This window comes from Neolamprologus brichardi, chromosome 10 (genome assembly GCF_056152115.1).
Source record: "Neolamprologus brichardi isolate AB-2024 chromosome 10, ASM5615211v1, whole genome shotgun sequence".
Lineage (NCBI taxonomy): Eukaryota > Metazoa > Chordata > Actinopteri > Cichliformes > Cichlidae > Neolamprologus > Neolamprologus brichardi.
The window spans coordinates 18,567,836-18,586,095 of NC_142113.1; the positions used below are offsets into that span (position 1 = coordinate 18,567,836).

The window sequence follows — 18,260 nt, forward strand, 5'->3', positions numbered from 1 at the left end:
TCTGAACACGCCAAAAGTAGCTTTTGTTGCCTAAACACAACAACTTCAGTTCATCCTCTGTCTCACACAAGCAGTTTGACCTCCCCTTCCTTTAACCCAGAATTCTTTTGATTCGTTCAGCTTCTGACGTGGCGTTAAAACCCATCACGTGTGTGCATCCTGACGGAAATCTGTCCGCTCAACCTTTCCAAAAGCACCGATTGAAACCTTTCTTACATGCACATTTGTGAACCTATTGTATGGCGTTGACACCAATTGCGGCAGATTGCAGTCTGCAGTATATTAAGTGCTTTCGCATGCTGTGATTAAGTGCAGCACACTTTCAAACTGTGTCATCCGTGTTCACCTCAGGTTAGTTTTCTTCCAACTGTAACTATAATGCTTTTTGACATCCAGAAGGAACAGGCCTGAACTTGCTTTGTGCAGCTATGTCGGCTCCTCTGCTTGGATCAATAGTGAAAGCACAAGGACGTCTGTACGACCTAAAACCACTTCTTACACAAGTAAAATTTCTTTAAACTGAGAACACTAGCGAGTGCTGCCACTATAAAAATCTAAGAAACTCTTTTGTCATTTTCTTTTTCTCAAACCTATCAAGAGTTTTTTTTTTTAAAGCATACCAAGAGTCTACAAAGAAATCCTGTGCTATTGTGATCCCGGAGGGCTGATAAAAAAAAACAACTTGGCGACGTTTGGATTCCTTTTCCTCGATTTAACGCCTCTCTAACACAATAATATCAGGGTGACATCATTAGGTCAACAAGTAAGGGAAATAAGTGCAAGATTCACAGCTAACAGAAACTCTTTAACAGTACTAGAGCTGATTTTTCATTGAAATTCATGAAAACGTACACGTTTGAAGATGTTTAACTTTTTCAACAGTCCAGATGAATGAACTTACCAGTAGAGGTACGGCTTGTCTTTATCCACATTGATGTTGTTGAGTGGATCCTGCCTGAACCAAGTGTTGATAGTGAATCCGTTCTGGTATGGCCATTTGGCAATTGGTGGTAAAGCTATAGCCTGGAGCAGAACAATCAGCTATCACTACACTCATATGCACGAGAAAATGCCATTTAATATGAGCTGACTGACTGCAAACAAGCATGGATTAATCTGGATAAAAAAAAAAAAAGAATTATTCTGATAGATTTCTTAGATTAAGGCTTGAGTGTATAAGTGGTTAGTGCGTGCTGGTCGGTCTCACCGCTGCACTCCGGCCTGGAAAGTTGAAAAAGGTGTCTGGGCCGTGTCTCTGTGGCATCTGGTTCAACACTGACAACAGCTTGATAGCGTGTCTTGGCTGGAGGAGAGGAGGAAAGACCAAAGTGACTGTCATTATTAAGTGACAGATGCTCCCTATCAGGGGCACAGGGGAGAGTAAGAAAAGAAAAAAAAACATGGTGTGACATCACATCTCTACCACAACCCAGCTGGATCAATAACTCTTCAATCACCTCCGTCCTACCCCCGACAACACCTCATCAATACCATGGCAACCCTTAATCGATCTGTCTCTGGAGAGGGCTGCTGAGGGGAGGAGGAATCGGAAAAGATGGGAAAACAGCGGTAGGTGGATGGGTTAGTGATAGATATTGGACAGCAGAGAGCAGTGGACTGCGGATCAGTGACCAGAGGTTGCTGATGGAGGTTGCCCTGGAGCCTGACTAGAAGGGGGATTGCCGAAGAAGTGGCAAGGATTCACAGGATGAGTTAACAAACACCGAATCATCGCACACTCTGCAAACCTTGCTAAAACTACAGTCAGTAAGGATGTCATAGGAGACGGTTTAGACTCATAAAACCCTCATTAATCTTCACAGTACAGTTTTAAAACATCCGCTCCGAGTCAGCTAAACCGTCCGACTAGAAGGTGGGCCAATGAGCAAACTACAGGGAGCTGTTAAGCTTACAACAAGAAGCAATGTAAGCTGAGATTGCACTAAGCACTCCCAAATCTAAGCTCCTGAATTAATCCCATTTTCAGGTACTGGCGTTTGTAGCTCTAAAAGTAAGCATGAATCAGCAATAGCAGAAGCCAATTTAAGTAGAAATTCGACAATAAACAGCATACGGGTTTCAGTATAAAAGCCTGAAGCAACCAAAGTGCAAGAGTGGTTCGTGTTGCCGTTTCAATAAAAGAGGAAATGTATTAATCAAACTCTCTTCCAATTGCCTGCAAAGCAATTCACTGAGAATACAATGCCAAATTGGCAGGTTGTGATAACAGACGTATATTTGGCTCACTGTGCAAGAGTAAAGAAAGTTTGAGGTAAGGAGAAGTAAAGAAGAAGAAATGGAAATCCCCGAACAAAGCATTCAGCTTCATAGAGCGGTTCAGATGATTATACGTGTCCTGAATGTGACTCTACTGGACTCTACTGGCTCCTTCACACCTGATTAAGCTTCCACTGTCACTTTTTTTTCCACCCTGCTTCTCTTCAATTACACTAATAAAATCAATTACAAGCAAAAACAAAAAGAAAAAACAAGAACACAAGCTAAAGTGTCTTAACAAACATACAAAAATGAATCCTAATATGGAGTCAAAGGTATACACACCCATCCTGCATTATTCTAGTGTATTAGCACAAACATCCCACTAAGTGACATCCAGACTAATGACACGCAGACAAACTCATGCTGTATGACTAATATAGTTTGCATTTTTTAAGCTTCCACAAAGTGAATACCAGTAAATCAAAAACAGTGAAATGTCTAATTCAGCAGCAAATGTGACATCTGTAAAAACAAAAAACCTAAAAAGATCAAACATATCCAAGGTTATAACATCCCAATAATCATCAGTGTTGGCAGAGAAAATTAATATTGCTTCATGAATACCAGCTCCTCTCAAACCAGACATGAATCTTCAATAATGTTCTGATATATTTGTTGGTCTGCTGCCATCTGAGCAAACAAAGGGTTTCTGAGTGAAGCTCCTTCTGTCGTTGAATTGTCCCCTGAGGTACACCACATCAGAAATGCTCCCAATATGAAACACAGGAGATACTTATGACATACATCACAATTTTTTTTGCAGTGTTGATATTTGTTAAACTGTAAAGAACCAGTAAGAGCATGAGTCTCAGCCCGTAGCTAATGGTGCGTGTCACGCCACTTCCTGGCATTGGACGCCTGCTGGAGAACTCGCTAGATTGGATGACGTACTTTAGTCTCTACAGCTACAACCATGCAAACCATAATCTGCACCCTACTGGATGAACTCGTGTGGGCTGTCTGCTTCCAGATTTTTTTAAACCGAGACCAAAGTGGCAGCTCGTTTCCAAATAAGCTCTCTAGGACTGGGGCAGAGGTTAACACATGAAATAGCCCTGCTTCATGACCAGGTAGAGACACAATTTCAGTCTCATGGGGGTGGGGGTCACAAGCCAGTTACTCCTAATGCTGGTCCCAAGCCAGGATAAATGGGAGGCTTGTGTTAGGAAGGGTATCCAGCATGAAATCTGTGCCAAATCAAACACGCGGCTCCCCTGGGAAATAAGAGAGCAGCCCAAAGTAGCTTTAGTGTAACAAAATGTGTTTCTGCAAGAATTTAAGCCCTGCAGTTGCTGTTGCTGTCGTTGTCGACTGACAACAGCTAGTTTTCAGTTTATAGAGGCTTTGAGTTGTGCTGGATGCCCTTGATTTGCATGAAGGAGCCTAGACCACAACACTGCTCACCTGCTTACATAGACAATGAATGGAAGTCGTAGAAATGACAGATCCTGCGGAGATGTAACCACAATCTAAAATTCTAATCGCTTCTTAAATCACCGCCAAAACTTACCCAGATGCCATTTTCGCCCCTCAGCATACTAAAGAGCAGCTTCAACTCCTTCACTGTGATGCTGTAGCTGGCCATGACTCCCAGCATGTCCACCAGAAGGTCTGACGACAAAGAAAACACACACACACACAAACAAAAGGCAGAAAGTAAGTGTAAGACAGCAGAGATATCCTGAATGTACATGCTCCTATGAGTTTGTGTGTGAGTCAGCGTTTGGAAGTCTCTCTACTGACATTTCTGATAGAATATGGTGAGGGCATAAGACACTGACAGGTTGTTATACTGTCAGTTGAGCAATTTATTATTCAGAGAAGTAAAAATCAGCGGCGCTTCATCCAAGTACTCAGAGCTACTGCCATGTAAACAAAACACACACAACCTCAAACCTCAACGAGTGTTGCTTTTCACAGCACTGCTAAATACGGTCAGAGTACACATGACAACGGATAAAGCTCCATTAATACATAATGATCTTAATACATCAGGGAATAGAAGGCCAAACAACTGAGAAAGGGCTAAATATATTGTCAGCTGTAACAGCGTTAATTATGATTCACAAATATAGCTGTGGTCAAACGTTTACGTGCAGTCATCGTGGGCAAGAATGTTGTGGTGATTTGGGGCTTTTAATGATTTCTTTGAACTGTTCTTTTTCCAGAGTGCAATGACTGTACAGCTTACATCTTTAATCACTTTAAGAACACAAAGTGAGTTTTGATTTTCTCTAATCCACACAGGGTCACAATTGTACATACGGGCTCGACTATACACATACATCACCTCTACTCCCACTTGGGTAAACATCACTTAGCAGGGTGCACCTCAATCAGACAGTTTTGATAGCCATCAAAAAGCTTCTGATATAATTTTGGATGGACTGGTGGGATTCATCTAAACTGGTTGGCTTCTTGGTACAGACCCAACGTTCCTATGTTTGAAAGCTTCGCCTTTACCCCTGCAAACAAACCTCATGTCATTGTGGCCAGTTAGCTCAATGTTTGTCTCCTCTGACCACAAAACGTTTCTCCAAAAGCCATTTGGCTGATTCATGCGGACAGCTGCAAATTCCAGTCTAGCTTGAAGGTGTCAAATTTGGAACAGGAGCTTCTTGTTTGTTCTGGATCTCCTCAGTCCATGGCAAAAGCTCACTTCACTATGGCCAGTGAAGCCAGTGTTCCAACAGTTTCCAGTTCATGGCAGGCTTGAACATCCTAACCTAACTAAATATCCTCTCATCTGAGGGTGACGCATCTGACTATCCTGTATATACGTACAATTGTTTATTTATGTAAATCTACACAATCCTCTTTAAATCTTCACGGAGTTCCTTCCTATTGTTCTGAGCCTTGATATGATAGATATGAGCTTTAATTTGTATCAGGCTTTACAGGGTTAAAAGGCACCGAAGAAGCTACAGCATAACTTAAAAGATTTGAATATAGGCAAATATTAGAGGCCCTACATTTTTAAATGTTGATCCTGTGTCGATTAGATAAAATCCAAACCAAATTCAAACTTCCCTTTTTTTAAAGTAATTAAAGATGCTGTACAATGATGAGTGTCTGTAAACTTCTGACCACATATGTAATTTAACTGCTAATAGTACAAAAAACAGCATGCAGAGTAGTATTAATCTCCTTTTAGCAAAAAAAAACCCCAAACAAACAAAAAACAAATATTCATATTTACCAAAATTGTAATCTATTCCTTTAATTTGTTCACATTTTAACAGACAATAGTGGCAATCTGTCACCTCCCTCTCTAAGGCTGCGAAAGAGCTTTTGTTTAATGGCTACATGTCATGAAATGACAAAAACAAGACTTTAAATACAATTCCCTCTCAATATTCAAGCATATAATTAAATACCACATTGAGGCTTTTGTTTAGCCCAAATGACCTTCCTGCTTCATTGACTTTCACTTTACCCAACCACAACAGATCAGTGTGGATATGGCAGAGAGACAGCACAGCTCTCTCAGAGGGAGCCAATCTGCTTAGAAAGGCTCTTCTTTCCCATTAGGCCTGCTAGATATGAATAGAGTCTTCCCATAATATTTCATTAGCCAAAGCCTAGCGACAGGGAATAAAGGAGAGGGATATCTCACTGAGGTGCTGGGTATGAGAGGAAAATGCAATACACAATGTCCTAGATTCAAAACCCCTAAGCTCTGTTTTTGTTGTGTTCAATTCATGTAGGTCATTTTGCATAGGTTTGGAAAAATGTTACAATCACAGCTCTCTGGAAGAATCGGCATTAAATTGATTTAAGTGGCGTATACTCTGCTGTAGTGAGCAGTAATAAGTCAAAGAAGTTATAAAACACATCATCCTGCGGCGCTAGCTAGGGCAGAGAGGACACTGGGGGGGTGGAGCAAAAGATGTGCACTCCGAGGCATCATTAAAGGGAAGCCAAGGTCAATACGTTCATGTAAAGAGATGAATGTGGATGTGTTGTTTTGCAATCAAGCCCTGTTACAAATGGCAGTGAGCACACAGAAACACATCGAGGATGTTATTTTGCTTTTGCTGCACTGGAGGGTTTTATGGATGTTTCACTGCAGGGCAAACACTCACGGACACGTGGAACAGGTTTTGATATAAGGAAAAACATCTGAGTTTTTTCCATCAAGGTGGAGGCACGTTTACAGATTCAGCTGGTTGCTGCTTCGTCAACACGATTACAAGGTTGAGAGGTTGGGGATCTGTTAAAGAACAGCCCATTAGGTTTTGGTATGGATCCCCATCACTTTCGTTAAAGTAGAGAGATAGGCCACTGGCCTTGGTAGAGGACTTATTTCCTCTCTGTCAGCAAGGTTATGCAAAAAGTGCAGGACAAAGTGCATGAAACTTGGACACACAGTGGAGAGCTGGAGTTTACAGAAAGAACTCATTACATATAAATGCAGATTTAGACATCAAGGCACTGACCTTAGCACAGACTCTGCTCTTCTAGTCTGAATTTTACCTATTTTTCAGTATCAGTGAAGTTTTACACCAAGCGTGCAATCCAAAATAAGTGGTTCCTGAAAATTCTAACCAAGGGTGACGTTTTGGGTCTTCTTCCAGAACTTAGCAAAGTTTTGACACATTCGACTTTCTGTAGTCACAGTTTGAAGATGTCCCCTGAACGCCTCACATGCAAACAGTCATTGTGAAGGCATGCATACAGATAACGCTGGTGGCCTAATAGCTATAAGGTGTGTGTGTGTGTGTGTGTGTGTCACTGCAACTGAATAAAAAACACATTCTATTAAAAGTAAACGCTAATGGTAACCAAGGCAGCTGTGTTCAATCCCAAACTTTGATTTAAGGCCTATTAACCATTTAAATAATAATAATACTAATATCATAATATTTTGTTAGCATTTGTTTCCAATACCAATAAATTAGGATCAATAAGCGATACATCTGCATGTTTCTCTCCTCAAGCACTACCATCATCATAAACTAAGTGTGACCAGTAAGTTCTTCAGCCATAAAGAGCAAAAGCCTTTATTTAAATATGGCTGATCTTCTCTTCAAAGTAATGTCATAGTCCACCTCTGTGCCACTGCCAGTGTTTGAAAGCTCTCTGGAAGTCCCGTTCCAGACTAATTGCACTTGTGTATCTGCAATGTGTGCTGGATCCCCTACACTGTCCCGAAACAGCATGAGGTTGGAAGAAGAGTAATTTAGAGAGTATCCTTTGTAGTTACTCACAACTGTGTTCATGTTTCATATTAAAAAAACCACCAGAATTTTCAGTGTGCTGAGAGCAGGTGCACAACGGCATGGCGATCCAGTTGTTTGTGTCCTCAGACCCCACAGAAGGAAAAATTTTTCCGTTGACAGTTTGACTCTGGGATGAATTCACAGTGCCAAGGCCAGTAAAAAAGACATTAATATGTTTGGACACGGACACTGCCGACGCTTCCCCTGTAAGCTGTTTGGACCTGGTTCAAAGCCACAAATTTGAGGTCATATTAAAATTGTGGTAATTCAGGGAATTCTCTAAAAACAGTCAGGCGTGGTTTTTGCTATTACAGGGTGGAGTCAATTCAGGGGAATTAAGCTGTAAAGTTATCATTATATCCCATTATATTCTCATTTTGTAGGTTGTCCAATCTTGAACAAACTGATCAAAATACAAAGTATGTGCGCATGTATCCATGTGTACCCACTGCTCACCTGCAATCATGTCGTCCACAGTGCTCATCTTCAGCAACACCTGCTGGATGAGGCCAACCTCGGTGCTGGTCTGCAGGTTGCGCACACTCTTGCGGAGTATGGCTGTGAACATGCTCCAGATCTCCGCCTGGCACGTCACCTCGCAGTGGGAAAGCAGCTCCACCATGCAGCCGATGCTCTCCGCCTCCTGGATGATGAAGTTCATCTCCAGGTCAAACTCGCCGCCCACCAGCTTTAGGAGAAGAAGTGGGAAGGGGGAGGAGGGGGAGGGTTTGGGAAGGGATCAGAGGTAGAGCAGGAATTGGGGGGGAGGGTGGAGAGAGAGAACAAGAAGAGTGAATGATTTAGTGTAGCATTTAACCTTATGTCTGAAGGAGAGGTAAGCCTGGCTTCTGATGGATGCTGATTGTGGTTGGGAAAGCATCTCTTCTGCCCGGGGCCTCATATGCTGCAACATATAAACGTCCTTCATGTGAGCACACACACACACGCGTGCACACACACACGCATGCACACACACACAGATCGTCTCCTCTTCTGCTCCTCAGTAACGTGAGGAAAACAGAACTCTACTCTATGAACAACAATTACTCTCAGAATACAGCAGACATAAATATGCCCCTCTCTACCACCTCAGATGCACAACACCAATTGAACACATACAAAGTTAACGCACATGTCAGTCCCTCTCCTCTCTGATGGCATTAGTGTGAGGAGACCGCACTTTAAAAACTAAATGCAAATGATTTTCCGTCTCTTAATGGCTGGCAACTATAATTACTTGGGTAAGTACAGCAACAACACGCTAGCACATTAACTAACACGCCACATGAACACAACCATACCCACACAGTTCACCCTCAGCACGCTACGCTATCCAGGAAACGGTAGCCATAGCAACCAGCAAGCTAAGAGAACACCACAGGGGTTATTAAATCAGATGGAAAAGAAACATGCAATAGATTATCAGAAGCTAGCAAGACAGCAAACAGGATAAACATTATGACTATTGTGGTGTTTACACGGCATGAGAGAATAAAACTAATCGATAAATCAAGGAGAGTCAGTCTGTTTCACAATGTGATTAAACTGGGGGGGGGGGGGGGGGGGGGGGGGCAGCAGGGCTGTGGTGTGCTGTCTGCAGTCAGGAGCGGGAAGACGCAGATAATGCCGGTGCTGTTCAATAAAGGGTTTCTTTTCAATACTTCATTCTGCATGTGGTTAAACGACCCTTAAGCAAAAACTATTACAAGCTCAGCGGGGAATGTAAAGTTATACTCTGCGCACTCTTGCTATCTTTAAGACATGATCACATAGCAATTTACAAACTGTGTTGTTTTTGGATCACTGTTAAAAAAAAATTACGTTTCACACGCTTAGTTTCAAAATGAAACTTTTAAAGAACAAATACACAATAACATTCATCTGACAAATCGACAAATCTGTATTCGACAGCAGCTAAACACATCCCGGATGAATCAATACACCTTGTGAGACATTTAGATTCACTTCATTGTTTCCAGCACTGTTTTCCACAAAGAGTCTTCCTGGCAATTGTCTAAAACAAAAGGCAATCGTTTGTGTTCACTGACAAATAATACACCTCCTGTTGCAGATGAACCAAATGTTCTCAGCAAGAGAACTTATAGAGTATAGAGCAGATTATTGAAATGAAGGAATTAAATGCGTCTAAATGCGTTTTCTCCAGCGTTCCCGGAGTTACTGCCGATGTGTTCATCGTAGTGTGTATGTGTGTGAATCTTAGCTCGAAAGCACTTAGATGGAAATGTGCGTGTGAATGGGTGAATCATACAAGTTGTATAGATCGTTCTGAGTGCTCATGTAGAGTAGAAAAGCACTATGGAAGAACCAGTCCATTTACCTTAAAGCTGTTTATGAACAGCTCATCTTTGCCTCATTTGCTGCATATGAAATTTTATGTTTCAGCCTGTTACAGATAGCACTTCTCTGTCCCTGGTATGAGCATCATAACCGCAGGGATGATGAGGGTTGAGCAATAAGTTAATTAACCTACTAGAATTTGAAAAAATTAATTAATTGATTATCAAAGACAAGAAAACAATTCTGTTGGTAGAAGGGCTAACAAATAATCCAAGGACACAGAACGGGAACTGAAGCTGTTGTAGTCTCCACAATGTTTGGTCGGTTTGAATATTACACGTACAGACGCATGAATCGATCAGCCAGGGACCAGAATCAACCAATTTCTATAATTCTCGGGCCTCATCTGTGACTGGTCAACCTCACATGTGCCCGATTACAAGCCAGTCTATTTCATGCGTGCATAGCAGCACAAGCAAACACACACACACACACAGCCTTATGCTAACATGTCGTTAGCATGGTGGAATCATCTCAGTGTGAGTAAAAACACAAACCTTTCCAAAACCCAAAAACCAAACCGAACTTGGATATTTTAAAGAAAAACAACAAAGGAAAAGTGGCTAACGCTAAAGCTATCCAGACCCTGAGCAAAAGGAAAATTATAGAGACAAGGGGAAAAAGTGCAAAGGGTCCATATCCTATTATCTGCTGACTTTATAAAAATACTGGGAAAATAATGCAAGTACCTGACATTTATTTTGTTATATAAATCTATTACCACTGCCCTTTTTCAGTAGGGTAAGCAAGAGAAGATCCTACACTTAATGATTGATTTTATATTGAAAATAACATTTTACCATGAAGAAAAGTTTATTTTTGTCTGCTTATGCTGTGAGTTGTAGTTAAAAAGCAACTAAGAATTGGGAAAAATAAATCAGTATCAGTGGGTCTCATTCAGGCACACCAAGAAAACTTCAATCAGGGCTTTCATAATTACAAGCAACTTTGCAAACAAGAAATGTCTGAAGGTATTTTCCTATCCTATGTTTGAGTCTTTGATTATGTCATCCTACTTTCCTACCTGTATAAATGTCATACCCAGCAGCTGTAGGGTGGCTTTCCAGTCCCGCTCTGTGCACATGTAAGCTCACCCTATGCTGGAATACCAATAAACACTCCACTACAGCAAACTTTAACACAGACAGGAGAAATGTGTGGAAAGAGAGCAGAGGAGTGACATGTAGTAAAAGACCAGCTGCTGGGGAATGGAACAAGGGACACGCTGCTGTCACCATTTATTAGTGCGCAGATGTTTTGCTACCTAAACTGACAAAATCTGAGCAAGTACGCTTCAGTTTAGCAGCCAGTAGTCACAGCACTGCAAAAAACTGTTATTAGAAAAAATAATAATAATTGAAAGTCAAAATTTAGAAAACGTGACTTATGAATACATTTCAAACAAACAAACATCAAATAATGAACACGGATGTAACCCATTTGTCACCGAAGCTCCTGCAAACCTGGCTTTGATCTCACTTTAAAGAAAAATGACGCTGCCATATATAATATTGACATAAAAAGGTGCGGCAATCATTAGCAACACCAACATTTGTCACGTGCTGCCCCATCCAATGACTTTCTGTGAGTCTCAGGCTCACAGAACTATAAGATTAAAGGTTGGTCCTTAGCATGCTTCTTTCCCTTCCTTTTACAGACCTACACCTTTTTCAATTCTTCAACGCTTCCAAGTGTACAATCAGCATGTTACTTGCTCTTACCTCCCTCTCATTCCTGCCTCTTTCTTATTCTTCCCTACGTCTCTCCTCCCCCCTTTCAGTGATAAGAATTGATCCGCTGCACTCTGTGAATGCACAGATTAGAGTGGACCCCTGAATGAGGTATGGAATAAAAAGAGGAAGAATTAACTCATCCCACATTGAATTTCCCCTTCTCCTCTGAGGTTCCCAATTACAGAGCTCACTGGGGACCACTGTGTTGTATTACATCTATACAGCCTGTCCGTCTGAAGACGCTCAGTATTACACGTAATAGAGGCTTAAGGGGGGGACGCGGCGTAATTATTTTTTTCTGCAGAAACCTGCTCACGGATACGCAGCAACTTGAACAGAGAAACGCACACATCCCCGGGCCAAACCTACACATGTACAGCACAAGAATCTCGCTGTGCATACAGCTTCCCACCCGTGTGAGGAAGATCACACAAAGATGAGAGGGGTGATGCAAACGACTGCAACAAATTGAGTCTCGTGACAAACAATAAGGAGGGGGAAAAGCGCGAGTGCAGAAAGCGCAGTGGGAGAAATAGTGTGTCTGAATAATTATTATTATGTCTGCTCTACCAGAAACAACATCTGGGGGAAAAGAAAAAAACAACAACCTGGATGACACCGCCAAAAACTGCCTGGACCTCAAAATGTAAAAAGGAAGGAAAGTCAGACTGAAAAAGACTTCTTCAGTATAAAAATGTTCCAGTCAAAATTAATGTTCTCCATTTCATGAGACTTCAATAAAAGTGATAGATGTCTGAGTCCATTATTTGCTGGAATGGGGTTTTTAATTGATGTATAAATAAACACGCCACCTAAATAGCAATAAGGCTCATCACAAACAGCCTGAGCACACTCGAGCGCACTCAAGCACCATCACCGCCTCCATCATGCACAGCCACAAAAGATTCCTAATTAGTTTTATGAGGGAACATGATTCTTTTGCATAAAGACTCGTAACCTTCAATCTGTCTTTTCACCCCCGGTCCACATGTCTACAGTGTCGGCTCCCACCCATAACGACAATGCCCTCACAAATCAATGAGCACGCACAAGAGGCCTTTACTACCCACCCTGGTGGGTAAAAGACACAAACCAGGGAGGGAGCCACATTGCTCCTCATGCATCACGATAAACGGGCATGGCAGTGCCACCCACTCGCTGACCTCACCGTCTTCCTGGCAACTGCTAGAAGACGTTTGCGTTGGCTCCATTACGGCAACGATTGCTCCCAGAGCACGCCGTCCAGGGCTGGATGTTCCATTCACACGCACGCACGCACATACACAGAAAAAGAGAGCAAGGCAACCAGCTAGAGTTCACATTTGACAGGTAAACACTGGAATGCATATGAACAGAAGCCTACTTGTTATATGCCTACACTGTAGAGTACACTCTTCAGATCATTGAGCATGTGATGTTTAACCTTGAAACATACTCAGCAGCAGTCTGAAATGTAAGAATATCTCCCACAGGGCTCATGACTGATGAGTAATCTCCTTATATTGTGGTGTATTTCTGGGCTTGAGAAGTGTTTGTCTGCCAGACACCACTCGTTCTCACTTTTTCACTCTGTGACTGAGGTGATTATAAAAGTCAGTTATTCCTGCGATGTACCAGCTCTATAATTGCTCACTTATGTGTTGCCGTTTCACCCCCCCCACCGCCCGAAACCACGCCCGTTCTCCCATTTCTATTGCTGTACTGTTTGGCCTTGCAGCGCTGCTCATTCAGACCCCAACGGGAGCTGGCACTGGGAGCTTGGCATCATCCGTACTGTGTCAGGGAAGTGGGAGTTTCAAGAAGGCTGGGGTGGGGGTGGAGGGTGCCAGGACCGTCACACCACAAAGGGCTTATATGGGCAGGCTCCTTGGCCAGCCAAAACCAGCTCTCATAAGAGCTCGGTAAAACAAACAGTCCCTCTGTCCCTCCGAGCGTTTCTCGCCAGCAACACTGCTCACAGATAATCCAGAGCAGCTCCAAGGGTCATCGGCATTTTCAAGCTAAGACAGGTCAGAATTTCAAAAGCTTTAAGTAATAAAATAAATGACACCCTGGGGGAGTGTATTGCTCATATTGAATGAGTTTAACATAATCATGCCTTAAAGGGACACTTAACAGTATGAAGCCATTAATAATGTTGTTATCATTGGGTAACCAACTTAAATTGTGAAAAATAAACATTTTGATATCTTAACGGCAATTATCTGGATGTTTTTGGCTACGATCTACTCATTTCTTGGACTACACAAGCTTTTGAGTCTCTTAATCAGCGATATTACCTGCTAGAAGTCGCTCAATGTCATTCTGAGGTGCAGCTCATTTGACCAATGTGTAACTTTGGTGCCTTTTGAGAACAAATCACACTTTCTTATTTATAATAGTAAAAAAATGAAACAGTAGATTTTGGCGGAGACATGTGAAATCAGCGGTGAATCACACGGGTCTGAGTCCGCCCCAGACCATTTTCCTGAATTTCCTACTCTCTGCAGTGTCCAATATGATGAAGGCCAAAAATAAAAATGAAAGTTTTTAAGGTTTTGTGTAAATGAAAATGAAACTTATGAGTAATCTAATGCAATGAAAGCAATTCATAAAATGCCCTGTTCTATTCAAGTGTTCTTGTAATGGGGAAATTATTCACTGGCAGCTTTTGACTGCTCATCTCCACAAAGAGAGTATTTACTGCCAGATGGGGGCAGTATAGAAAATATGTGGTACAACCTCTTTCCGGGCTAGTCTTATCAGTCTGTCAGCCATGAAGAAGAACGAATAATGAATAACATTCATAACAAAGAGTTGAAGTGAGACCAAGTGTTAAAAACAATGATAAATATCTGCTGTAGCCACTGTCTGCACTTTTCTTACTGTATTTTTTTTTTTATCCTTGATAGTTTTTTCTTCGTGTTTCTGCCATTCTCTGTGAAACCTGCTGTCAAATCCTTCCCATTTTCAAGCCCACCTGTCAACCAATCAACATTCGACTGACCCACAGTGTCATCCACGTCAAGCAAAGTGCAGTTGGGATTTTGAATGACTGCATGGGAGCACGTTTGTGTTGGTTGAAAACCACTTTCCGTGGGCTCGCCGTAGGCAAGAACTTGCACACGAATCGCGGCATAAATTAAGGATAAGACATAACAACGACACAGGAAACACATTTCTCGCCACTCTTAAACAAAAGCACCATTCAGGCATTAGTGATCTGACTTCTTCTGCCTCTGCTTATTGTTAGCTTGACATGAAAAGGTCTTGACGTGACATGAAGACAATAGCTATCTTACCACACGCCATTTTTTTTGTTAATGATTGTGTTTCATAATTTATAAGCATCTATTTACTGTAAATTCTTTTGTTAGTTTCTAGTTCGTTTACAAATCCTTTTAATTAAAATTCTTATTTTATCACCTTAATTTAAGCCTTTAAACACAGCTATTCTGAGCATTAACTGAATGTGAAAATTCATCTCAGTAATTATTATTTAATCGAAAACAATCTCTCACAGACCCACCGCAGCCCATTATGTAGTGCTGTGATGGCACATCAAACAAGCGATTATGCTGGCTGATTACTACAACTGACTGTTGAATATTGGATAACTATCAAGGCCAAACCTGGCAAAAGAGGCACCTGTTGCTCATTATGGCTGTCAGAGAGATGACAGGTCAGGGAGGTGAGTGGACGGTCAATAGCCACCTCTTCTGCTTCTGCACATTCAATTGAGCCTTTGGAACTGGCATCATCAATATGCAACTTCAAAGCCCCCGGGAGTGTGCTGGAGAGGTGCGGCCATGTGTACGTGTGTGTTTATTTGGCGTGTGTGAGAGTGCGCGCATGTGTGAGTCATTACTCATTTGTGTCCCCTGAGTGAGTCGTGGCCATTCAAGCCCTTTGTGTGCAGAGTGAGAGGAGACGAGAGGCCCATCTAGACATGAGATCACAGATTATACACTTAACGCTTCGCCAAGAGGGCTCAACAGAGCGCAGGAGAGCAAAATTGAAGGAGAGCGAGGAAAAAAAGGGGAAAAAAAGGGGGGGGGAACCAGAGAGGCAGATGATGAGAGAAAAACAAACAAGAGAGTGAATGGTGTGAACTGCAAAGGGGCAAGAGGAAGCGGCTTGCACTGAAGGGAAACAGTGATGAGAAAGAGTGCGTTTGTGAGAGCGAACGGGCGAGATGGAGCGAAAAAGAAAATGAGGGCGAGACAGCGGCCGAATGCTATTGTGCTTTTCTTATCAGGCCGGCAGAGCGATTTTATTGCCCGCAGCTTTACAATGAGCAGTTGAGGGTTTAGTGCTCCAGTGATGACCATAGCAAATCTCTGCAAAGATATGGATTACACTAGGGCTAAACTGGCCACTAAACACTCAATAATCCACATTCTGTATCCTGCATGACCTCATTTTCTGGAAAATTGCATTGATAAGAGCCTCAGTTAATTTTGTCACTAGCACAGATTCAGAGGATAAACTTCTTCTTAATCTTGTTTTTTTTTATAGCTTTAGGTTGAAAATATATAAGGGGCTCAACGGTGGTTGGAGGAGACAGGCATATTTCCAACAAAATATTTTTTAAAAAGTTGATTAATGGATTGCACTATGAGAGAGAATGAGATTTGATTAATTCTATAAGTGATTAACTACTAATGGTAGTGTTTTGGATATGTAATCAGACAACCCAGCAGGATGAATACGATGTATTATTTTGAAGCTCTGTGAACCAACACGCACTGAGATCTTAGTGAGATAAAATGTAATTTTTTTTAAAAAAGGGTTATTTTTTGAAAAATATATAGCTAACCAGGACCAATACAGTCAAATAGAATAAACAAAAATATAATTAATGTGTAAACAATCAAAATAAATGGTAAAAAAAAATGATGAAAACAGTATGATAAAAAGTAGAAGAAGAAGAAAGAAAAGAGGATGAGATGTTGAAATAAAAAGGGCAATGCATGTGTCTCTCCCTCTTCCTCTGTGATTGTGATTAACAATGACATGTTGACTGACTTGAGCCTCTAGACACACAGGGAGGAGGGGATAGCCTCCAAGACTGCATTTCCCATGGGCCTTTGTAACAGCGTCTGCACAGATGGCAGATGGGATGAGAAACTCATGAAGCCTCATTCAAAACAACAATCACACAGTCAGCACACACACACGTACACGCACACACACCCAGTGAGTCAGCAAAATAAACATGATCAGCCATGAGTGTGTGGAATATCTAAGGGCTGTTATGCATAAAGTGTAGGGCTTTCACTTCAAGCTTTGGAGTGCGATGAAGAGAGAGAAGTGAAGATAACTGCAGAAATGTCAGACACACACACACACACACACACCAGATATTGCAAGAATTACATAAATCCACACTAGGGGGGTGGATATATGGGTGGTTTGGACCAGTAAAAACTGGTGAGGTCATCCTGTGACCAGCGTAGCTATTTTTAAGGTCACAAATATAAAAAGAAAAAAAAAATCAAAGACGCAGGCATGTGGGATGAGTCGGAGATGCAGGACAAAAACAAAAGAGTGGCAGTAAAGCCTGTGCAAAGAAATGAAGATGACAGCATTCGCCAAAACCAGACGATAAGTTGACGAGATGAAAATCTGCCATAACTACACTAACTGGTACTGTACACTAAGCGGATGCGCAGTATTTATACTTATATACTTAAAGTTCACCACATCAGTTGTGACTGAAATAACTACTTAAAGGACTGCCAAGCCACAGCCATTAATGGGCCTGAAACAATGAATCCTACTGACATGATTCCCTTCCTCTCCCTCCATCCAGGCTGACAGGTGCGCTTTCGGTTTTGGACTGTAATGCTTTAAAAGCTTCTAGACAGCTTGACTCATAAACGTCCACATTTTTCTAAGGAGGAAATAACTTTGATCGTCCATAACTGATTTTAAGAGTCCGATTTTTTTTATTTTCTTGAACAGTTTACGGAAATTTAGTCTGCATATGAATGAGAATGACGGATGCAGGATTTCTAAGACCCCCAAACTCTTTTTACTTTAAGATTTTCATTTATCAGCATTTATTGGCAAATAGCCAATATGTACCGATATGTCAGCTGGGCCAATATATATCTATTGGTCAAGTTCTAATGAAAATAAAGTATAACCAAAATTTTAGGTATGGGAAGCTTTCTGGTTCCTTTTGCATTCTATTTGTAGTCCTGTAATCCATGCAGGTAAACAGTGCGTGTTAATATGCTAACTTGAAAATGGTGATGGACAGAGAAATAAAAATGTGTGGTAGACATCACTATGGACGTATTGCTACTAGGTAGGGCTGTGCGATATGACCAAAATCTCATATCCCGATATAAGAATTCTATCGTCCGATAACGATATAAATCACAAAAATGTAACATTTTCTGTAAATTCTGTGAATCTCGGGCAGCTCAACTTGCGGGAAGTGTTTCCAGCTGCGCGTCATGTAGCTGGAGTCGAGTGTTTTAACCGATGCATGAAACTATACATTTTTAGACACAAGTTGTAAAGGCCGCCGTTTTCTTTATTTATTATTTTTATTTAGTATTTATTACACGGCATGCTGCGGGGAAAAGCCTGTTCTAACGTTTGAGTCTAAGGTTTATTTTTTACTTTTTTACTTCTCATCCGTAAATAATCTGCTCTTTCACGTGATTTAGTTTAT

The 18,260-nt window shown here is 41.5% G+C and overlaps 1 protein-coding gene across 14 annotated transcripts in view; it reads right to left on the reverse strand.

The window, feature by feature from the left end:
* The window catches only part of nbeaa (neurobeachin a), a 98,901-nt gene that overhangs the window by 61,838 nt on the left and 18,803 nt on the right, over positions 1-18,260 (reverse strand). For all 14 annotated transcript variants that reach the window (XM_035911703.2, XM_087847346.1, XM_087847344.1 and 11 more), the window contains exons 2-5: positions 7,959-8,190; positions 3,791-3,891; positions 1,208-1,303; positions 902-1,023 (exon numbers count right to left, since the gene is read on the reverse strand). In XM_035911703.2, the coding sequence (XP_035767596.2) occupies positions 902-1,023; positions 1,208-1,303; positions 3,791-3,891; positions 7,959-8,190 (551 nt within the window). The remainder of the gene's footprint in view (positions 1-901; positions 1,024-1,207; positions 1,304-3,790; positions 3,892-7,958; positions 8,191-18,260) is intronic.